Raw genomic sequence first — 22989 nt, 5'->3', positions numbered from 1 at the left:
TGGTTTGAAGTCTACCACGGATGAACCTACATGCATTTATGAGGATAATGCAGCTTGTATTGAGCAAATGAAGTTAGGTTTCATCAAGGGCGACAACACCAAGCACATATCACCTAAGTTCTTTTATAATCAGCAACAACAATCACTTCTAAAGATTGAAGTGAATCAAATCCGATCAGAGGATAATGTAGCGGACTTATTCACTAAGTCGTTACCTAAATCCACCTTCGAGAAACATGTGAAGAGCATCGGATTAAGAAAATTATCCGAACTCCCACTATTGTAGCAATCAGGGGGAGATATCGACATCAGGGGGAGTTATGATGTCTACATGTTCGATATCGAAGAGTGAATGACGTGTTGTGCTCTTTTTGTCCTTCGACTAGGGTTATTTTTATCCCACAGGGTTTTTGTTACCTGGCAAGGTTTTTAACGAGGCAACGGATGAAGCGTCACCACCAAGTTTGAGCGGCACAAGGGCGAGTGTTGAAGGAAATCAGCTATTAGTGTGCCTTATCAAACTAGGAGTAGCAATAGGAGAGAAGGTTCTAGAATTCCTAATCCTACTCGGATTAGTATTCCTTGTAACATTAGAACTAGTACTTTGTAATCCCTATATAAAGGGCTCCTATTCTCAATAATAATACACACAATTCTCTCTACAATTTCTCTCGAATCTCTTTTTCCTTAAACAGTTTCAAGAAACTCCATATTTACTTCACTTGGTAGACTCTTAATACTTTTGCAGTTTCTAAAATTCCAATTTTTGAGTCTCTTCAGCAATGCAATGGATGGATGGATATTAACTAAATTGGTACAACCTTCAAGAACCAATTTCTCAAGATTTGGAGTACCTGTGAAATCTGGGGTCTTTGTCAAGTTTATGGAGTAACTAAGATCGATGGATATCAACTTGCTCAAGTAGTGTAGAAAACATGAAGAATGGTAGAAGTAGAACAATCAGCTTCCATGAATGAACTTCAAAATTTAATTGTATTTGCAACAGCAAATATTCAATAACTTACTTTTATTCCAGTCCAGAGGTGATTGATTTCGCTACGGGGCAAACAGAGTTTAACAAGCTCATCTGGTTGAAACCCTGGTGGGAGAGATTTTGAAGGATACCAACTCCATTTTAGAAATCTCAAGGCATTAGGAAGATATTTGGGGCCAAGAGAAAGCCTCAAATTATCAGTGTAGAGCAGCTTCAGTTTACACATTTTAGAGAAGGCTTCAAGATTCCAATCTGCCTCTTCTAATTTAGCCAAGTCTAACAATATGCCTTCAATGGCTTCTGTTCCCTGTTATAACAGATAAGTCAATTCCAGGATTAAGTATGTTCCATGTTAAATCAAATGACAGTGCTATCCAAGCTTGGTAATTCAATTTGTTTAAAATCTTACCGTATTCTTTGTGAATACATGAAAAATGTCGTTGCGAAGCCACAACCGACTGCGTCCACCAGGCTCATCATAAGACTCTTGCCGAACAATTTCACATCCCATTTCTCGTATCAAATCATGCATACCTATTTGATTGTCCCATGATGAAATAGTTAAGAGAGATTTATCAACGAGAACCTCTATTGCAATATGAGAGCAAAACTCGGAACTGTATACTTGTTCAATCATAGACGCATTGTCATACAGCCTGCGGAAACAAGCAATGTCCAGAAAAGTTTTCTTCTCCATTTCATCAAGTCCATCAAAACTTATTTTCAGTATTTCAAAAACTGTTGGGTTGAGAGTTTGTTTTAGTTTTTGAAATGCAGAACTCCATGAATCTAAACTTCTTTTGTACAAGAAAGACCCCAAAATTTTAAGAGCTAGCGGAAGACCTGCAGCATACGTAACAAAACTCTTACACAGTTCTGCATAATCTTCTTCAGACTCACATTTCCTAAAGGCTTTCCAACTAAAGAGCTGAAGAGCTTCATCTTCGTTTAGTCCCTTCAACTCATATGGTTTTTCTACACCATGTGTGACAAGTACATGCTGATCTCTAGTTGTAATGATGATTCTACTCCTCAAACCAAAGCAGTCTTTTTCTCCCACCAAGTTTGCCAGTTGCTCTGATTGATCCACATCATCAAGAACTAGAAGAACCGCTTTATTACAAACACATCTCTTTATCATAGTTATTCCACTATAAACATCCCATACTTTAACATTTTCTTCCTTCAAGGTTTGGGAAAGAATCTGTTTTTGTAAATGTACTAGACCATGGGTTGCAGAAACATCTCTGACATTAGCAAGAAAGACGCAAACATCAAATCTGTGAGAGATTTCCTCATAAACTAGTCTAGCAAGGGTTGTCTTACCCAACCCACCCATCCCCCATACCCCTATATAAAGCGAACATCATTTGCTTCTTTATCTGAAAGAACATCTATCTCCTCCAGCTTAGAATCCATTCCAAATAACTTCTCTGAGGAACCAAATACAGTGAGACTAGGATGCAATTTGCTCCACAGTGCTTGCACAATCTCTCTGATAAGCTCTGTTTCGTACCTACGATAAGAAGATAACAAATCCCATGCTAAATATATGAACATAATATAAAGTTTACTGGTAAGATAGAACTGAACCGCGATAATAAAGTGGCTTTCTATGCTACTATAGAGTATTGATACTTCACATATGTGAGCCATCCAATTAGTTCTATGTGCATGGCATAGTATGTGTAAGCACTCACTAATTTAAGCCAACATTTTTTGGGGCCGTGACCACTTACTCAATTTCAGCTTAAAAATTGTCCACTTACTCCACTAAGAGTTTTTTAACCTCATTTACCCAATCTAATATCTACTGACAATTTTACCCATATTAATTAAATTGAAACTGCTCAATCTCTCATCTCATACTCTCTCTCCTCCCGGACTCTCTCTCTCTCTCTCTCTCTCTCTCTCTCTCTCTCTAAACTGAAACTGATCTATCTCCACCGGCGAAGAGCTAGTGCATCCACACCCGACCTGAGATAATCGCCAAGTATCAGATCCTCGAGCGGGTCGGATCTGGTGCCTACTCCGACGTCTACCACGCCCGTCGTCTCGCCGACAACCTTCGCGTCGCTCTCAAGGAGGTCCACGACTACCAGTCGGCCTTCCGCGAAATCGAGGCCCTCCAGACGCTCCACGACTACCCCAACGTCGTCGTTTTGTACTAGTACTTCCGGCTCGACGACGAGGACGCTGTGCTCGTGCTCGAGTTTCTGGCCAGTGACCTAGAGACTGATCAAAGCGGCGAAGAAGAAGGAGGGCGGGATTGGGTGCGGCGAGGTCAAAAGGTGGATGCTGCAGATGCTGTCTGGGATCGACGCGTGTCATTGGAATATGATCATGCATCTGGATTTGAAGCCGAGCAATTTGTTGATTGGGGAGGACGAAGTCGTTCTTTTTTTTTTTTTTGGTAAATTTGGCAGAAGAATGAAAAAAAAGTTTTATTGAGTAGTTATACATGTCTATTGCGGGGCAATAATAAGATTATTGGGAGGCAATAATATGAGTATTGGGGGGCAATAATATGCATATAAATTGATCAATTGTGCCTGTAGTGTATTCATTTTGGTTTTGGGAGTTTATGCAATTCACTGGAACGCAATAATATGATTATTTGAGGCAATAATATGATTATTGGGAGGCAATAATATGAGTATTGGGGGGCAGTAATATGGTTACTGGGGGGCAATACTATGATTACTGGGGGGTAATAATATGGTTACTGGGTATTATTAGGGGGCAATAAATTCAGACGCCGGAATCCGGTTAACAGTCCGGTGGCCAAATTCCGGTCATCGGTCGCCCGATTCCTGTCACTGGTTGCCGGAGTCTGCGGCCGGCCACTAGTCACCGGAGCACAGCAAGGTAGAGGATGACTTTTCTTTCTAAGTGAGAAAGAAGGAGAGGGCAAAAAAGTCCCAAAAATAAATAAAAAGAATTAAAAAAAGAATTAATTGGGTAAAGGGGAAATAATCTCTTAGAGTGTTTTGGATAAATTGAGTTAAAAAAATGTTAGTGGAGCAAGTGGGTAAATGAGCATTTTGAAGTTTCAATACTCACGAGCATTTAAACATTAAAGGAGTTATTTATGTGTCATTCGTTCTTTACCTATAATCCTTTGAAATCCATCCAGCGAGACTGGCCACTTCGGTTAGAGCATCTCTCCACCCTTCCACCTCTTCCTTATTACCTTCCCCAAACTTCTCTTCATGTTCTTGAAACGCTTCAGCAAAGCTGCCCCTTTGGTGTCTCACATGAGAGGGATCCACCTCATAAAAGATTGGCAGAATTGTTCCCCTCTCCTCCATGCATTCAAGAATCTTAGACAGTTCAAGCAAGGACCACGTGGAAGTAGCATAGTTTGGTGAAAGAACAACGATCGCAAACCTCGATTGCTCGATTGCTGTGAGGAGCTCCGGAGAGATGGCTGTGCCTCTTTCAAGATGTGGATCGTCCCTGAAAGTCCTGATTCCTCGCCACTGCAACTCGTGGTATAAGTAGTCTGTGAAGCCCTTGCGGGTGTCTTCACCTCGGAAGCTCAAAAACACGTCGTATTTCCACGAGAAAGCTGAACCCGATGAGGCTCTAACTTGGGTGCTCAACGCCATTGGAAAGTGTGTGAGTGGTGATCAGAGTTCTTCTCCAAACGCACAATCACTGGAAAAGAAATTGTGCACAGATCGAGAGAAAGGGGTTTCAAGTCATGGAAATAATATAGAGAGAGAAGTGCACTATCTCATAGTCAATTGATTCCGGGGTCCATTCCCACCATTAGCGAAGCCAATTGTGACACGTACATCTAATAATCCATTGGAAATTTCTCTGTAATTCCCTTGTATGCATATGTCGAATGAGTGGAACGACCACACAAAATAATGGAGGGGAGAGAGAGAAGAAGACGGCGGAAAGTGAAGACTTTTGACTGAAACATCACCAAAGTCTTTCAATAATGGAGAAATGGGTAGGGTCAGACGACTCTTATATTGTATTGGATCTGGGAGACAAGGTAGTTTTATTAATTAAAAGGTTTTGGCTTGATGTAACAGAGTCCCCTGTACTGTAAAGAGCATGAAATTACTACACCCTTGCTTTCATGTAATCTCAATCTATTTCAACTAAGATAAAAAGATAGAAACATGAATTTCTTCAGTTTTGTAGCTTGAGAGTTGAAATCTTCAAATGTTTTGGCCCAGAAAAAAGCATCTGGTTGATTTCTGAACTTTTTGCAACTTGAAAATCGAAACCTTTAGATTTTTTGTTTTTGAAGAACATACATTTACTTAATTTCTCATGTTCCTTGATCTTGAAAGTTAAGACCTTTACATGTTTATTTTCTCTGTTTTTTATTTTAGAAAAGAAAAGGAAGAAATGACATTTTTTTGGTTCATGCTCTTGTGAAAGGAGTCAAGGTCGACGTCTTCAAAAGACTCTTGGTTTGGGCTTCTATTCTTTATTTGTTCACTTAAGTGAGAAAGTTCTACTCGAAATGCATTTTATGATAATTTTTGGTTTTGTTATAGTCCTTTGGCAAATGGAAGTTGCGTTAAGACAAACTTTACAAGTAGAGCGGCAGAGGGAAATGAGTAAGGATTTACCTGATCTGCTTTTGGTTGTATTCTCAACAGTTTGTGGCTTGGTTTGGCAGTGTCAGTTGTTTAACTTCACTACAGTTCAGTTTGTGACTAGCTTGCAATCCAGGCATTTACAGGCAAGAAGCTGCATTGTAATGAGTTTGAGACTCGTTTTGCATAACTCATTTATATTCCCTTGGCCTTGGTTTTTGCTGCATTTTCATCTCATCTGTTAGAGGCTTCTTTTGGCATAAAGAATTGAAAGGACGATTTTGCCCTTGATTTTTTCCCACAATTTCAGTCTGCCATTCTTCTATAACATTCTTATTCGATGGTAAATGAGAGAGAGAGAGACTGAAAGGAGATTGGTAAGATTTCAACTTGATAAAATCAACATCGACATGATAGTTATTCATCTTTTGTTGATATAACTAAAGTGATTTTCTTTAATTGGTTATTTGTTTTCACGTTTCTAGGTACAGTGATCAATTTCCCAGCTTTTAACGATCTGTGCAGGTGAAAGTTTTTGTTTTGTTAATCAAAGCTTATCTGATTCAATTGTTCATGTATGTATGAAATTTGGTTTTCTTTTGTAGCCTCTACTTTAGCTTTTCAATCGCTCCGACAACCAAAACTTTCTGATGCTCTCAGAGATAAAAGTTGAACTGAAAACAAATAAAAGAGGTTTGGTTTTTAATCTTATTCATATTTTTTATTATTCAGTAAATCATCACAATTAATTCTTTTGATGTGCAAATGTTTATTGTAACTCTAAACCCTGTTTGATTGATTTCTGAGGTTTGATGTAAAATTTGGGGTTTTGATTGATGGTTTGTAGATTGATCTGATAGAAAATCAATTTGAAAATTTGAACTGATTTCTTCAATCTGAGATAAATAACAGTAAAATTGTTGGTGTTACTTTTGAAATGCCACTTTTTATCTGATTCTTGAGTGCAATTTCATTCATATCTACTGTGATTCTTTGCACAACTGTAATTCTTTTGCTTTGGTTCTTAACAATGTAAAGTTTCTGGGAAATTGTTTTTTTGATACTTTTTTTTTGACAGCTACCGTGTAACATATACTGATATACTGTATGTTGATTGATTTTATGTTTTCTAACTATATGACTCCAAGTACAATATGTCATTAAAAGTCTGTTTTAATTTGTTTCTAAAAATAGATAAAATCGTATGTTGCAACCTCCACCTGAGTTTTCTGTAGTACATATTATTACCTGCCACCATGCTTTTTCAAGTGCATTTGTAATTTACTGATGCCCTTCTTAAGCCTTCTATCTCTAACATCGCTTTATGTTCCTTTTCATTAATCTTTTTATTTAAACACAGAATCTACCTTTTGCAGAGACACGAATAAAAGTTTTACTTGAAGAGGCACATGACTGGAATCTTCCCACTCCATGCAAGCCAATACCACAGGTAAAACTCATCTAGACAAATCTTATCCTTCTCTATCAACTGTCTAGAGAAATTGCTAAACCTGCATGATAGTTAAATTTCACTTTTCATTTTAGTTTATTTTGTACTGTTATTTAATAAGCACTCCTTTCCTGATTTATAACTGTCATCAACACCAAGAAAGGGCTGAGGGTAGAAAATGTTGCAATTGAAACTCTGGAAGTCTTATCTTGCAGACTAAAACACACACATTGCTAAATTGATTAGGTCCGTTTACATATGCATTACATTTCAATTATGCAAGCATGCTGAATTGAAAATTTCCACCACATGCTGAACTTTCATGTGACCAGAATCGCACCATTTTAAAACTTTTCAATGATACATATTATGTCATGGGAATCGATTATATAAATCAAATGATCCAGGTTGTGGATCCTGGTCTACTAAGGGATACTTGCCTCTTTAGGTCGATTCACCATTTGGCAAAAAATAACTTCATCCTTGACGACCAAGGATATGATTACAGGTCGCCTGATTATCTATCCTTGGATGAGTATGCATCCTTCTATGATTGCCGGTCGAAAGTTGATTCATTGTCACATACTCTTAGTATATTCAAAAAGAATTCTGCCTTTATTTCTTCATTGAAGTTTATCGTCTTCACGAATTCATCTAAGTTTTCATTCAAATCAAAAGGTTTTAAGTGTTTAGAGATGGAGTACAATTTTGGGTGGGTGCAGATGAGCAGCACTACTAACTGAACTTTGCTTGAATTTTTTTGCGGACTTCTTGATTTGTTTCTGATTTTGTTTGATGGCTTTGATTGCTCTTCTGTGGTTTTGTTGTTCAATTAATTGTGATTAATTAAATACTTTGTGAAGAAATTTTTTATTTAGTGTTTCAAATTTGATGCAATAAATTGTCGTTGTTATTCTTTTGTTACTGATTAATTTTAAAATTCTATTATTGTTTTGTTTATGCTATCTGATGACTTGATCATGCTTGGTGCTATACCTTAATCATGCTCTTGCTTTTGCAGGTAGCTGAGAGCCTGAAGCTGGTGAGAACAAAGAGAGAAAGCATTTTTTGCCTGGTAATTTTTCTGGATCTATGATGCTTTGCAATTTTGGATCTGATTAGCTGCTAAACAATTTCAATAACTTATATTTTTTTGTCTGATTCAGTTTGCCTTTCATTCTTTCTGGGTTCGAATTTAGAATCAGCAGCCATAAGTGGAATGGCTCTTGCAAATCATGTAAGTAGGTCTTCAACTTTTATTCATTAGAGTTGTGACTATGAACTGCGTTGGAATATATCAGCAGTTCCTCTTCATAAAACATGAAAAACTCATCTTTGACTCTCTAGCTAACTAGAGCTGAAATGTGAGGAACAGAGAAAATGAATACAAAGGAGAGAAAAGGAGAAATAGAACAATTGAGGGAGGCATAGAAAAGAAACTGAGAAGAAAGAGATCATTGAAGAAATGAAGTTCAGATTGGTAGCTTAATTGAATTATTATAAATGGGAGTCAAAACTGATTTTGATCCTAAAATTTATTTGTTATTGAATCCTAGGTTTTATCTTAGTAAGATTATAGAAACTTTTGATCAATTCTTATATATGACTTAGGTTTGTCAAGTGTAAAACAACCTGAGGTTTGACTCAAGTTGGTTTTCAACATAGAAATGGAAAAAAAGAGGAATACCTAAAGCTTTTGAGTATCACAATCTATTCGTAAGTACAAAGGGAAGGAGTGGACTAAAGCATTTGCCTCTTTTCCCTTTGGAGAAGAGCATCACAGGGGAGAGCCTGGAGTAGATGTATAATGGGTATTTTTCAGCCTTTTGCCTCCTTTCATTACATTACCCTTTTGCTACCTTTATGCTTAAATTACTCATCCTCTACTTTTCCTTTTCTTTTTTAGCTCAGTGCTCATTGCTCCTTCGCAACACAGAACATGGGGTTGAAGGTCAGTTACTTTTTTAATTGTTTAGTTAGCAGCAAATCCATAATTTAAAGTTGTGATTTGTTGGGAGGATGGAGTACCATAGAGTGTTGAAGTTACAAAAGAACTTTAATCTCTTTTGTCATAATTACACATCAATAGTAATCTACAGCTACCATTTTTACATTTCTGTGAGGAAATACATTTTGATCAGGTACCATCTCTAGCTTGCAGAGAAATTGAAATGTATACAAAGCATAGAACTATCATTAGGAGACTAGATAATTTTTCTTCCTACAAGTGAGAGAATGCAACGGAGATATAGAAAGAGCAAAGCATATGAAGTTGTCGGATACTAAGTGGATAGATTGCCTCTACCTACATGGCAAAATTTTGTACTGAAATCACATCTATCATTTTATGATGCATTATGGTTTGTATATATATTGCATATAGAATACAGCTTCTAGAACCGAGTAGACACAATGTAACCTAACTCATAAATAATTTTGCTTCATTTTATTACGCATATCTTCCATTTTGTTTCAGCATAGTTAATTCACTTTTATAAACCAAACTGCACTCAAAATTCTTCAAAAATGAACAGTAAATACCACAATTTTCTGCCCCGCAGCATCGCACGGGTTCTCTTTCTAGTTAATACAAATTCCCAAGAATATTGGATGGTCAGGTTACATATTACAAACCATGCCCTCATGCTCTTACTAACCAGCACTCAGCTACAGTGGAATTATGCAACCTGAATAGGATAAAATGGTCATTACCACTTTCCCATTTCCCCATTTCTTTTGTTTTTTCCCAACACAGAACCTTCTTCATCCATGTTCTGTTCTTCTCTTCTCCTTTTCTCAGACAAATCTACACATCACAAAACTGTACTATAATTCAATGTTTGAATTGGTACAAAAACCCTTTCTTCACAATTGATCACACCCTTTTTGCCACTTACTTTTGGGTCGGTGCCAATTGGGAATTTAGCCCAATTCAAATTTGGGTGAGACCAGTTTTAGCCTCTGAGAAATTCTCACACACTTGCCCAGAAAAAAAGGGCCTGCAAAGTTTGGACCTTTCAGCTTCAGATGGCTTCTTCCAGCTCCCTTGCTGGAAAGGGAAAACGACATCCTGTTCTAGAGGACTCTCCGGCCTTCTGCTTGAGAATTTTCAGTCGTGAAGATCTCAAAGACGGGAAGAAGGTTGTGAATTACTTACACTTTTGCTTCTGTTTCTTCTTTTTTCTTCTCAGAATGTTCTTAAAGCTTGTGACTTTGTAAGCTGGGACATGCATTTGGTTCAGTTCTCATCTTCTTTAGCTCGAAAGCTGAAACCTTTAGAGTTTATATACATGCATTTGCTTCTTCTAAAAAATTTCAGCTTAAATTATGTTCTTAGTTTTTCTTTAAAGGATATGGGTACTTTTTTTGTGAAGAACTTGGCTTGAAAGTTAAAATCTATACACATTTTTTGTTTAAGTTCACTACAGGTTTGTGGCTAGGTACACATTTGCAATGCAGGGATTAATGTACCTAGGCTCTTACCAGTAATATAATGACTTTGAGGATTGTTTCGCAGTTTAATCTAACAAGTTTTCAACTGTTTGCGGCTTGTTTTGGCACTTTTATTTAAGTTCACTACGGTTCAATTTGTGCCTAAGTCTAAGTGTAGTATTGTACTAAGTTTGAGGCTTGATTTGGCAATGCTATTGAAGATGCTGGTCATGAGATAAATGGGTAGTAGTTTCATCTGACATGCTGGTCTTGGTTGCTGCACAATGATGTTATGTACATGTTTGTTTTGTATATGATCTAATGTTACAGTTTTCCTATACATCTTAATCTGAGTTACCTTTTAAATATGTACAGGAACTTCCTCCAGCAGCTGTGAGGGAGTATGGACATCAAATGGCAGACGATTTTAAATTGTTTTCTTTGTTTTCTTTCAAACAATAGTTGATAATTTTTAGCCATTCCAGATTTCAGTTTCTTTGTTATTATCTTATATTTGCTCCTTATTGTCTTTACGCTTTACTTGTTTGATCGTGTTATTCATAGTAGCTATTACTCTTATATTTACTCATACTCTCACGACTACACCTAACTCACCCGACCTTCAGCCACCAAGTCCTTAATCTAGAGGCATCGAATCGCAGCCGAGAATAAGTTCCTTCCTCGGCTAACAATTGCTTGACAAGTCAGATCTACATTCACCACACCTATAGTTGCACGCTTGGCCTTCTGGCCGTGTGCTGGCACGCTCCGCATCTATTCATCGAGAAGGACATTTGTTCCTTGATCCCTCGGCTATATAGGCCGAGGTGATTTTCAGAGGCAACATCTTTTGGCACGCCCAGTGGGACAAAGATTACTATTTCCTTAGTAAGGTTGAATGCAAGGGAAGGAGGTTAGTCAACAAAAACAAGACAACCCATCCTAGACGAACAAACATATATATAACATCATTTTGCAGCAACCAAGACAAAGGTCATATAATAAAGAGTTAATTAGTTTAAAGTCCAAAAACCATGAACTGTTTTGATTGTAATCCGGACGAAAAGTTTTGTTAATTGTGGTCCAGTGACTACTTACTTTCAGGGACTACTTACTTTAAGCATCCACATCAACTTACTTTCCTATATTAGCATGATGAGTCAACTTCTACTTTTTCACATACCAAATTTACCCATAATAATATTACTCAAAACAATCAATAATTTATGTATCAATAAATTGAGAGTTAATGTTGTTTTTCAATCAATTTGGTATTCATGAAAACCATATCAATTATAATATGTCATCAGCACAACAATATCCTTAATTGATGCATCGTCATTAAAAAAAATTATAACTTATGATCATTTTACATCCCTTACCATCATTTTTCTACACCCTATATAAAATGATCATACCTTACCATGGATTTAGATGACAGTTCCACACTTTGGGTTGGGAAGACAGACTTCGAATAGCAGTAGACGCTGCACAAGGTCAGCAATCAAGATGAAAGTTAATTAAACAACATTTATCTAATGACCAGCATGTAAGACATCATTGCCAAAGAAGCGTCAAACAGATGAGATGAAAATGCAGCTAAAAGCCAAGGCCAAGGGAATATAAACCCAATAAAGATGAAAACTTGTTATGCAAAACTAGTCTCAAACTCATTACAATGCAGCTTCTTACCTATGTATGCCTCGAATGCAAGCTAGCCACATGCTGTAGTGAAGTTAAACAATTGACATTGCCAAACCAAGCCACAAACTGATGAGAATACAACAAAAAGCGGATCAGGTAAATCCCTACCCATTTCCCTCTCCACTTTACTTGTAAAGTTTCTCTTAATGCCACTTCAATTGCCAAAGGACTATGACTAAAACCAAAAATTGATCATAAAATGCATTTCGAACAGAATTTTCTCACTTAAACGAACAAATAAAGAATAGAAGACCAAACCAAGAGTCTTTTGAGGACGTCGACCTTGACTCCTTTCACAGGTGTGTGAACTAAAAAATATGTAATTTCTTCCTTTTCTTTTCTAAAATAAAAACAGAGAAAATAAACATGTAAATGTCTCAACTTTCAAGATCAAGAAACACAAGAAATTAAGTAAATGTAAAGGTTTCGATTTTCAAGCTGCAAAAAGTTCAGAAATCAATCAGATGCTTTTTTCTGGGCCAAAACATTTAAGGATTTCCACTCTCAAGCTACAAAACTGAAGAAATTCATGTTTCTATCTTTTTATTATCTTAGTTGAAATAGATTGAGATTACATGAAGGCAAGGGTGTGGTAATTTCATGCTCTTTACAGTACAGGGGGACTCTGTTACATCAAGCCCATACCTTTTAATTAATAAAACTACCTTGTCTCCCAGATCCAATACAATATGACTCTCCTGACCCTACCCATTTCAGTCGTCTTCTTCTGTTTCCGTCGTCTTCTTCTCCCTCTCCCCTCCATTATTTTGTGTGGTCCTTTGGACATATGCACAGAAGGGTTTTACAGATAAATTTCCAACGAACTATTCAGTGTACGTGTCACAGTTGGCTTTGCTAATGGTGGGAAATTGGGAATGGACCCAGGAATCAATTGACTACCAGATAGTGCATTGCTCTTTTCACATTTTTTCAAGGAAAAGTGATTGATAGCTTTTGCTTTTTACATCATTTTTTCCAGGAAAAGTGATTGAGATAGTGCAGTTCCTTTTTGAAAATTAGGCACCATTGCAAAAGCAAAAGTACCTTACGCATTCACATCATTTTTTCCAGTGATTGTGCGTTTGGAGAAGAACTCTGATCACTACTCATTCACTTTCCAATGGCGTTGAGCAGAGCCCCATCGGGTTCAGCTTTCCCGTGGAAATACGACGTGTTTTTGAGCTTCCGAGGTGAAGACACCCGCAAGGGCTTCACAGACTACTTATACCACGAGTTGGATCGGCATGGAATCAGGACTTTCAGGGACGATCCACAGCTTGAAAGAGGCACAGCCATCTCTAAGGAGCTCCTCACAGCAATCAAGCAATCGATGTCTGCGATCGTTGTTCTTTCACCAAACTATGCTACTTCAAAGTGGTGCTTGTTTGAACTGTCTAAGATTCTAGAATGCATGGAGGAGAGGGGAACAATTCTGCCAGTCTTTTATGAGGTGAATCCCTCTCATGTGAGACATCAAAGGGGCAGCTTTGCTGAAGCGTTTCAAGAACATGAAGAGAAGTTTGGGGAAGGTAATACGGAGGTGGAAGGGTGGAGAGTTGCTTTAACCAAAGTGGCCAGTCTCGCTGGATGGACTTCAGAGAATTATAGGTAAGCTCGAATCACAGATAAATAATGTACTTTAATGTTTGAATGCTCGTGAGTATTGAGATTTCTAATATGAGCTTAGATTAGTGAGTGCTTACACACACACACACTGTGCCGTGCACATTGAAGTGTTGAACTAATTGGATGGCTCACATCTGTGAAGTTTTACTCTATCGGAGCATAGAATGCCCACTTTATTATTGCGGTTTAGTTCTATCATACAGGTGAACTTTATATTCAATATGTTCATATAATTGTATATTCTTGTTGTAGGTATGAAACAGAGCTTATCAGAGAGATTGTACAAGCACTGTGGAGCAAAGTGTATCCTAGTCTCGCTGTATTTGGTTCCTCAGAGAAGTTAGTTGGAATGGATACTAAGCTGAAGGAAATAGATGTTCTTTTAGATAAAGAAGTAAATGATGTTCGCTTTATAGGGATATGGGGGATGGGTGGTATCGGTAAGACAACCCTTGCTAGACTAGTTTACGAGAAAATCTCTCATCAATTTGAAGTTTGCATCTTTCTTGCTAATGTCAGAGAGGCTTCCAAAACCACCCATGGTCTAGTTGATCTACAAAAACAAATTCTTTCGCAAATCTTGAAGGAAGAAAATGTTCAACTATGGAATGTTTATAGTGGAATAGCTATGATAAAGAGATGTTTCTGTAATAAAGCGGTTCTTCTAGTTCTTGATGATGTGGATCAATCAGAGCAATTGGAAATCTTGGTAGGAGAAAAAGACTGGTTTGGTTTAAGGAGTAGAATCATCATTACAACCAGAAACCGACATGTACTAGTCAGACATGATATAGAAGAACCATATGAGTTGAAGGGACTAAACCAAGATGAAGCTCTTCAGCTCTTTAGTTTGGAAGCCTTTGGGAAATGTGAGCCTGAAGAAGATTATGCAAAACTGTGTAAGCGTTTTGTTACGTATGCTGCAGGTCTTCCGCTCGCTCTTAAAATTTTGGGGTCTTTCTTGTACAAAAGAAGTTTAGATTCATGGAGTTCTGCATTTCAAAAACTAAAACAAACTCCCAACACAAAAGTTTTTGAAATACTGAGAGTAAGTTTTGATGGACTTGATGATGAGGAGAAGAGAATTTTTCTGGACATCGCTTGTTTCCACGAGCTGTATCATGATAAGTCTATGATTGAACACAGTTCCAAGTCTTGCTCTCGTATTGTAATAGATGTTCTTGCTGAAAGATCTCTCTTAACTATTTCACACAACCAGATATATATGCATGACTTGATACAAGAAATGGGATGTAAAATTGTTTGTCAAGAGAATGCAGAGCCTGGAAGACGCAGTCGGTTGTGGCTTCGCAAAGACATTTTTCATGTATTCACAAACAATACGGTAAGATTTCGAAAATATTGAATCACCAAATTTGGTTATCGCTGTAATTTACTTTAACATGAAACATACTTAATCCTGGAATTGACTTGTCTGTTATAACAGGGAACAGAAACCATTGAAGGCATATTTTTAAACTTGGCTGAATTAGAAGAGGCAGATTGGAATCTTGAAGCCTTCTCTAAAATGTGTAAACTGAAGCTGCTCTACATTCATAATTTGAGGCTTTCTGTTGGCCCAAAATTTCTTTCTAATGACTTTAGATTTCTGAGTTGGAGTTGGTATCCTTCAAAATCTCTCCCACCATGTTTTCAACCAGATGAACTTACTGAACTCAGTTTGGTTCATAGCAATATCGATCACCTCTGGAATGGAAAAAAAGTAAGTTATTGAACATCTGCTATTGGACAAATATAGTTAAATTTTAAAGTTCATGCACGGAAGCTGATTGTTCTACCATTCTCCATGTTTTCTACAGTACTTGGGCAAGTTGAAAGCCATCGATCTTAGTTACTCCATAAACTTGACAAGGACTCCAGATTTCACAGGTATTCCAAATCTTGAGAAGTTGGTTCTTGAAGGTTGTACCAATTTAGTTCAGATTCACCCATCCATTGCATTGCTCGAGAGACTCAAAATTTGGAATTTTAGAAACTGCAAAAGTATAAAGAGTCTACCAAGTGAAGTAAATATGGAGTTTCTCGAAACATTTGATGTATCTGGCTGCTCAAAATTGAAAATGATTCCAGAATTTGTGGGGCAAATGAAAAGATTATCAAAGCTTTGTTTAGGTGGGACTGCTGTTGAGAAACTGCCTTCATTAATTGAGCAGTTGAGTGAGAGTTTGGTGGAGCTTGATTTGAGTGGAATTGTTGTAAGAGATCAGCCATACTCCCGTTTTCTTAAGCAGAATCTCATAGCATCATCGTTTGGCTTATTTCCAAGAAAGTGTCCTCAACCTTTGGTTCCTCTGTTAGCTTCCTTGAAGCATTTCTCTTCTTTGACGGAATTAATTCTGAATGACTGTAATCTCTGTGAAGGAGAAATTCCCAATGACATTGGTTCTCTGTCCTCCTTAGAGTGGTTGGAACTCAGAGGAAACAATTTTGTTAGCCTTCCGGCAAGCATTCATTTGCTTTCTAAGCTTGAATATGTTAATGTGGAGAATTGCAGAAGGCTTCAACAATTGCCAGAACTTCCGCCGGGAAATGACTACGGCGACGGCGTCAGGGTGGTAACCGACAATTGTACTTCCTTGCAAGTGTTTCCAGATCCCCCAGATGTGTGCAGATCATCGGTTTTTTCGCTCAGTTGCGTCAATTGCTTGAGTACGGGCGGTAATCAAGATGCTAGTTATTTTTTATATTCAGCGCTAAAGCGGTTGGTTGAGGTACTCTCTCTCTCTCTCTCTCTCTCTCTCTCTCTCTTTCTCTCTCTCTCTCATAATGGTTTATATGGTGCAGGAAACCCCTTGTTCTTTTGTACGCTTTGACTTTGTAGTCCCTGGAAGTGAAATTCCAGAGTGGTTCAATAATCAAAGTGCGGGAGACTCGGTAACTGAGAAGTTACCTTCGGATGCATGTAATAGCAAGTGGATTGGGTTTGCTCTGTGCGCTTTAATTGTACCTCAAGACAATCCGTTTGCCATTTTTGGATACCCCCATTTAAATCCTGATACCTTTCATATTGGTTGTCGCTGGAACAATTATGGTACCGATTTGGTAGGTGTTGATTTGCCTGTAAAACAATTTGTTTCAGATCACCTTTTGTTAGTTGTTTTGCCAAGCCCTTTCGGGAAACCTCTCACGTGTCTGGAGGTTAATTTTGTTTTCGAAGTCAGACAAGCTGTAGAATACAACAGATGCATGAAGGTGAAGAAATGTGGGGTCCGGGCACTGTACGAGCACGACACGGAGAAGCTGATCAGTAAAATGAACCAATCCAAGAGCAGCAGCATCTCTCTTTACCAGGGTATGGAAGAACAAGAAGGTGCCTCTGACGACGAATATTACTCTGCAGCAGAAGAAGAATGAAACAATTTTACAAGACTGCTGTTTCTCTATTCTAAAGCACGGGAGCCTGGTGAACAGTAACACCACAGTGCTTTGACTGTTTTGCCCCTGGATGATTATAATTTGGCAGAGAGAGAGAGAGGTGATTCGGTTTTGCTGATTGTTGGTAAGCTATCTCAATTTCCTGGTAATTGATTGTTGGGTTCTTCAAAATTGAATCTTTAATTTCCCAACTGGTCTATAAACATTTGGTGGTTTCTGAAGTAGTTTGGTGATGGTTTTTGAAATTCAATGATGAATTCATTATATGGATTTAATCATGATTATATAGAATTGCATTTTCTCTCTGCTTTCTGTTTCGTCCTCAAGAGATTTAGATTGTCATTATATGGATTTAATCATGAGGATCAGTTGACACCTGATTTTAGTCTATTTGAGAGTTGAGAAGGAGAACACAGAAAATAGGTTTATTAATTTGCACTAAGAAACTCACTTGCGAGATTATTAAATGCAGTTACTTTCTGAGTTACAACAGGTTATGTTCTTTTCTTCCAGAGTGGGGCTAAATTATACTTGAAAGGAAGGCAAAGACTAAAGCAAAGCTATTAATTTTTCATCAACCTTTGCTGACTGGAAATCCGTGCTGGACTTGAGACTTTGCTACTGCAATACGTGGTTGGGAACTTGGGATGCTAGCTGGGCATTACTTTTTCAAAAAGACACAACCAATAGAGAAAGCTATGAAAGAATAGAGAAAGGAAGAAAAATATAACTGTATTAGAAAGGAATAGAAAAATGTAGATATCTGCGTATCATATTATGCATTGTATCAGTTTTGAAGTTTGATATCGTTAGAACTTAATATTGAAAAGATGATATATTTTCGGTGATTTACCCTTTTGTTTATTATAATTTGCCATGATTTTATTCGAGTACTGTGTGAATGCTTTTAATGTCGTTTAACTAAGGCTCTTTGCTTTTTTTGATCTGAATGCTCTTCTGTTATTTTTCACTTGGGCTTCAGATGCTCTTCTTCCTTTTCACTTTCTTTTGTTTAAAAATGCTTTTGTTTCTCTTTGAACTGTTTGTGTATAGTTTGTGGTTTTAACTTTCGTGGCATTGATGGCATTTGTGTTTTCATGCATTCAGCTCGCTTCTGCAATTGTTTGTGTTCGTCCCTTTTCCTCAAACTACTGTAGGAATGAGGGGTTGATAAGAAATCAAGCAATGTTGCCTCGGAGCCAAACTCAAAGCGTTTGTCACCAAAGGCTTCAAGTGACCATCCTGATGATGAAAGAGGGACTGACAAGAGGAATGGTGTGAAGGCAAGGAACAAGTAAGCCATTGGAATTTGTTTTACAATTCAGTAGTATTCTTGCAAGTCTACAGTCTGTGTGTTGTTAACACTCCATCAGTATGTGAGTCATTGAAGCTTTTTTCATATTTGAAACTTTGGAATACTGGTTCGTTAATCTTGATGTGTTTGAACATATTTTTAACACAGCAATTCTATAATCTTTACTTAATATCAGCCACTGAAAGATATTCTGTTCTGTTTAAGGATCTAATACAATTTAGGCAGAAAAAGACACATGATCTGGATGCAAAATGGTAGAAGCTGTTTCTTACAGCTGACTAGAATATATGTTCGATAGTTCTTAAAACCAAAAGCCTGGTTCTTAAGCTTTGAAAATTGGGTTGCTTTTCATTGATGGGTGTTGTTAAATATTGAGGTTCTTTTGGTTTGTATATGTCAAGTTTGACTGTTTGGCTCTGAAGAAAATATCTCAGAACGCCAACTGCCTGTCTATGAGCTGGCGCTCTTATGGCAGAGCTTTCTTTCTTCTCCACTGGAGTCCACGTAATCCATCTAATTATTACTTATTATTTTGCGGCTCTTTTTTGGTAGCTGAAAGGACGTCATCTTTTCACTTGGGATCTTCATAAACTGTTTTCATGTTTCAGCGTGTGGCAATATCAACTGTTGCAAATATGTGCAAGAAACTTCCTTCAGATGCAACTGACTTTGGGATGGAAGCTGTCCCATTATTGACAATCTTCTGCAATATCATGGTGTGTAGAACTATGGAATCCATTATGCTTATGATTTATGTTATGTTCTGCGATACCATGATATGTAGAACTATGGAATCCTGTAACTACTTAGACCTTAAAATTTGATACCTTTTGAGTACAACTCTTCTCCGAGCTCTTTTAGATATAAATGGTTTAGTTGCAATGCTGCATAGAAAATTAGAGATACATTATAATTTATGGTTTTGTAATTACCATCTTACATTGAAAGTATAGAGAAATTGAAGTTGATGGGTTCCATGCTAAGTTTCACTTTTCATGATTTATGATTTATACATGAATTTGAGGTCCCAATGATAGGACTTGCAATGGGTCAGTGCAGTTGATTTCATGGATACATTGCACAAATTTGGGTGGTTATCTTACTCCTGGTACACGCTCGATTCAGGAATTGTTCCACTTCCTAACTTCCTATGGAACCTGCCATATATATTACATGTATACAACTTCAGACTTATAAGACCTGATACAAGGCTGTATGTTGTTACTGGAAAGCCTATCAGCAACAGCAAATCTCCTCCTTTATACAACAAAGAATTCAAGTCAGTAGGTTTCGATGAAGTTTATGTAAATTCTTTCGGTACAATTCAAGTTAGTAGGTTGAGTCAGTTGACGACATTGCAAATTTTCTTCCTACTTGCTGATCAACTGACTTTATGTGGATTCGTGGATCAGTAGGTTTCATTGAAGTTAGTAGGATTCAAGTTAGTAGGTTGAGTCAGTTGACGACATTTCAAATTTTCTTCCCACGTTCTGATCAATTGACTTGTGTGAATTGAGGTTCGCATTTGTATCAAGTTATATATCCCTAGTATAGACTAGAAATAGAAATATCTTTTTTCCAAGTTGTTCTTGCTGTTTACTATATATGAAATACTAGAAGAAGAAAAAAAAACTTTTTTCCCGCAGCATTCGCCCGGGTGGGTTAGCTAGTTCCCACTATTTATAAGAAGTGACTATTTCACATTATGACTCCTAGTTGCAACTGGATATTCTCAACATTCTTCCTCTCTCTCATATGCTTTTATGTGAGGACACATTTGATCATTTGCTCTGATGGCAATAACATGACTGTAGAAAACTGAATCAAGAAGTTTCGTTTTGTGGTAATGTTATTTCAGAGACTAGGGCTAGGACTAGGGACTATGCCAGTGTAAAACATTTCCAAAAGAAGTACAAAGTGTCTTTAGCTGTACTCAACGAGAAATAGGTACACCATTTTGTCCTGTCCATAATGCATAATTCCACTCGTACTGGATGGTTATTAACAAGAGCACGAAGGCATGCTTTGTAATGTGTGTTCCGAATATCAGACCATGAAATTTTGTTCGATTGAGTTCTGCAGGTCAGTTGAAAGCTATTAGGAATTGGATTTTGCACCTAATCAGCATCGTAAGGTTCATGGACAGCTTATGGTTTGAGCCAGTCAGCTGAAGTATTGTGTGTCTAAAAATTTTGTCTAGTGTCAAACTGGTGATGTTACTAATGAGCTTTACTTCAATGATTTAGACATAACAACCGGATCATCCAAAATTTGGGAAGTTTTATCAGTTATCTACAAGATGTTAAGCAAATTACAAGTCAACCAAAGTTATATGAAATTGCTTATTTTCTTGGCGGAAATGAATTCCACAAGTTGCATTGTGGTTTTACATGTTCAAAGAATTGACATGATATGTAAGCCATCGTTTAAAAACATGTTTTTCTATTGATCCACGTCTTTTTTAAGTCTTTATCAGAGAAGACAAGAAAACTTGGAATAAACCTTGCTTGTTTACAACTTGTCTGTAAGTGTAAATAGTTAAATGATGGACCTTAAATGAATCAAAGATTGATGCACTCATATTAAGATTTTATATTTCAAAGCCTAAGGAATCCCATCTCATAAAGTCTTTCTTCACATAGTTTGAAACAGGAGTAGAAATTTAGAATTTACGGTCACAGATGAAGCTAATTCCCTGTGGCAGATGAATATATACACATGAAGATTGCACTCAAACTCAATTTGTTTTGAAAGTGTATATGGTTGAATGATTCAAAGATTGATGCACTGATCTCATGAAGTCTTTCTCTTTTATAGACAAGATAGTTTGGATACAACAAGAGGAACATTTGCTAATGAAAATTGAACTCAAATCCAGCTAAAAGCACTCAGTTTTACTGTAATAGCAATACTTCTTCTGAACTCCATCCATCACTAATCTTTCTGTAAGATGATACTTAAAATTTCCTCATATTTAACTTCAAAAGTGTATGCTGTGGAACAATGTACAATTTTCACCTCAGAATATCGGGACTCTGCATGTACTGATGTACGTTCCTCTATCAACTCTAACACAGATATCTGCTTCTTCCAGATGGTTGTCCTGTGTAAATGCTCTCATACTGTATCAGCGCATTCTCTTTAAGGCAGTGTATTAAGCAGTCCAACTTCTGTCCGTAGAGGGGTCAAATTGCAAGATGTGCCTTCTCTACCGAAATGTACCATGGCAAAAGATGTTCTTATATCCTGCAGTTGAAAATGTAAAGGTTGTTATTGACTTGATTATCTAACATGTTCCTCCTTGAAGGACTGCATTGAGCCTAGCTTGTCAGTTTTTTTTTTTTTTTTTTTTTTCATTAGACAACTGGCCAACTGGGATTGTTGAGAAAGCTTACCAACCGATAGCTCAAGGATGAAGCTGTTATTCTGATCAGAAGTAATGGCTTGTCAGATGTGAAACTCCTGAGTTTGGAAAGATCATTTCATGTCCAGTTCCGGGGGGAACTATGTTTAAGTTCCTGTACATGTTTAAGTTTACTCATATTGAGATGTGTAGGTTAATTGTAATGTTTGTATCCTAAACGAACAAACATTTATATAACATCATTGTGCAGCAACCAAGACCAAGGTCATATAATAAATTAATCAATCAAGATGAGAGTTAATTAAACAACATTTATCTAATGACCAACATGTTAGACATCATTGCCAAAAGAAGCGTCAAACAGATGAGATGAAAATGCAGCTAAAAGCCAAGGCCAAGGGAATATAAACCCAATAAAGGTGAAAACTTGTTATGCAAAACAAGTCTCAAACTCATTACAATGCAGCTTCTTGCCTATGTATGCCTGGATTGCAAGCTAGCCACAAACTGAACTGTAGTGAAGTTAAACAATTGACATTGCATAACCAAGCCACAAGCTGATGAGAATACAACAAAAAGCAGATAGGTAAATCATTACCCATTTCCCTCTGCCACTCTACTTGTAAAGTTTGTCTTAATATAACTTCAATTGCCAAAGGACTATAACCGAAACCAAAAATTGATCATAAAATGCATTTCGATCAGAATTTTCTCACTTAAGTGAACAAATATAGAATAGAAAAGGCCAAACCAAGAGTCTTTTCAGGACGTCGACCTTGACTCCTTCCAGAAGAGCGTGAACTAAAAAACGTGTAACTTCTTCCTGTTATTTTCTAAAATAAAAACAGAGAAAATAAACATGTAAATTTCTCAACTTTCAAGATCAAAGAACATGAGAAATTAAGTAAATGTATGTTCAAAAACAAAAAATGTAAAGATTTCAGCTTTCAAGCTGCAAAAAGTTCAGAAATCAACCGGATTGTTGAAGGAAAATCAAGTTTAGTGTGCCTTATTGATAGGAGCATTTTTATGTGATATTTTAATAATTAATTCCTCACATTTTGCTTAGTTAATTCCTTAACTAAATCGATTTTTAATTCAATTTCTATTTTTAGGTACATTGGAGTAAATGAAGGTGAAATG

The 22989-nt window shown here is 37.1% G+C and overlaps 1 protein-coding gene, 3 long non-coding RNA genes and 1 pseudogene across 19 annotated transcripts; 3 read left to right on the top strand and 2 right to left on the bottom strand.

Moving 5' to 3' along the window:
* Positions 1–1013: 1013 nt before the first annotated feature.
* LOC112184124 lies at positions 1014–4845 on the bottom strand (annotated as a pseudogene).
* Positions 4846–5921: 1076 nt separating this feature from the next.
* On the top strand, positions 5922–10981 carry LOC112176148. Of its 13 annotated transcripts, none has more exons than XR_005804823.1 (8): positions 5922–5936; positions 6045–6084; positions 6165–6252; positions 6936–7009; positions 8031–8084; positions 8176–8246; positions 8675–8820; positions 8916–8960. It is a non-coding gene; the product is annotated as an uncharacterized LOC112176148 (long non-coding RNA). The 13 variants fall into 13 exon arrangements; XR_005804837.1 differs by lacking the exons at positions 5922–5936; positions 6045–6084 and adding exons at positions 9571–10150; positions 10817–10981 and having other exon boundaries at positions 6091–6252; positions 8921–8960; XR_005804828.1 differs by lacking the exons at positions 5922–5936; positions 6045–6084 and adding exons at positions 9571–10150; positions 10817–10981 and having other exon boundaries at positions 6091–6252.
* Positions 10982–12872: 1891 nt separating this feature from the next.
* LOC112184089 (TMV resistance protein N) lies at positions 12873–20102 on the top strand. Of its 4 annotated transcripts, XM_040512533.1 has the most exons (9): positions 12873–13753; positions 14024–15116; positions 15219–15494; positions 15592–16503; positions 16577–16834; positions 16954–17291; positions 18275–18461; positions 19091–19198; positions 19507–20102. In XM_040512533.1, exons 1-6 carry the CDS (start codon positions 13266–13268, stop codon positions 17041–17043), a joined length of 3117 nt encoding a protein of 1038 aa, XP_040368467.1. In that variant the 5' UTR covers positions 12873–13265; the 3' UTR covers positions 17044–17291; positions 18275–18461; positions 19091–19198; positions 19507–20102. The 4 variants fall into 4 exon arrangements, with proteins under 4 accessions (XP_040368467.1, XP_024178147.1, XP_040368466.1 ...); XM_024322379.2 differs by having other exon boundaries at positions 16577–17291; XM_040512532.1 differs by lacking the exons at positions 18275–18461; positions 19091–19198; positions 19507–20102 and adding an exon at positions 17661–18019 and having other exon boundaries at positions 16577–17291.
* Positions 20103–21127: 1025 nt separating this feature from the next.
* Positions 21128–22517, bottom strand: LOC121050942. Its single transcript, XR_005804473.1, has 3 exons — positions 22445–22517; positions 21878–22000; positions 21128–21728 (listed from the first exon to the last, which is right to left on the bottom strand). It is a non-coding gene; the product is annotated as an uncharacterized LOC121050942 (long non-coding RNA).
* LOC121050943 lies at positions 21613–22023 on the top strand. The gene is made up of 2 exons (XR_005804474.1): positions 21613–21748; positions 21843–22023. It is a non-coding gene; the product is annotated as an uncharacterized LOC121050943 (long non-coding RNA).
* Positions 22518–22989: the final 472 nt, after the last annotated feature.

Source organism: Rosa chinensis, chromosome 1 (assembly GCF_002994745.2).
Source record: "Rosa chinensis cultivar Old Blush chromosome 1, RchiOBHm-V2, whole genome shotgun sequence".
Taxonomy (NCBI): domain Eukaryota; kingdom Viridiplantae; phylum Streptophyta; class Magnoliopsida; order Rosales; family Rosaceae; genus Rosa; species Rosa chinensis.
This window is presented reverse-complemented; position numbering and strand designations above follow the sequence as displayed.

What these genes read in the sequence shown, in the direction of transcription:
- LOC112184089 (XM_024322379.2), top strand. Translation starts at nt 13,266, where the DNA reads ATGGCGTTGAGCAGAGCCCCATCGGGTTCAGCTTTCCCGTGGAAATAC. An exon ending in TGGACTTCAGAGAATTATAG is followed by an intron (nt 13,754 to 14,023) that starts GTAAGCTCGAAT and finishes TTCTTGTTGTAG; the next exon opens with GTATGAAACAGAGCTTATCA. An exon ending in CGCTAAAGCGGTTGGTTGAG is followed by an intron (nt 16,504 to 16,576) that starts GTACTCTCTCTC and finishes TATATGGTGCAG; the next exon opens with GAAACCCCTTGTTCTTTTGT.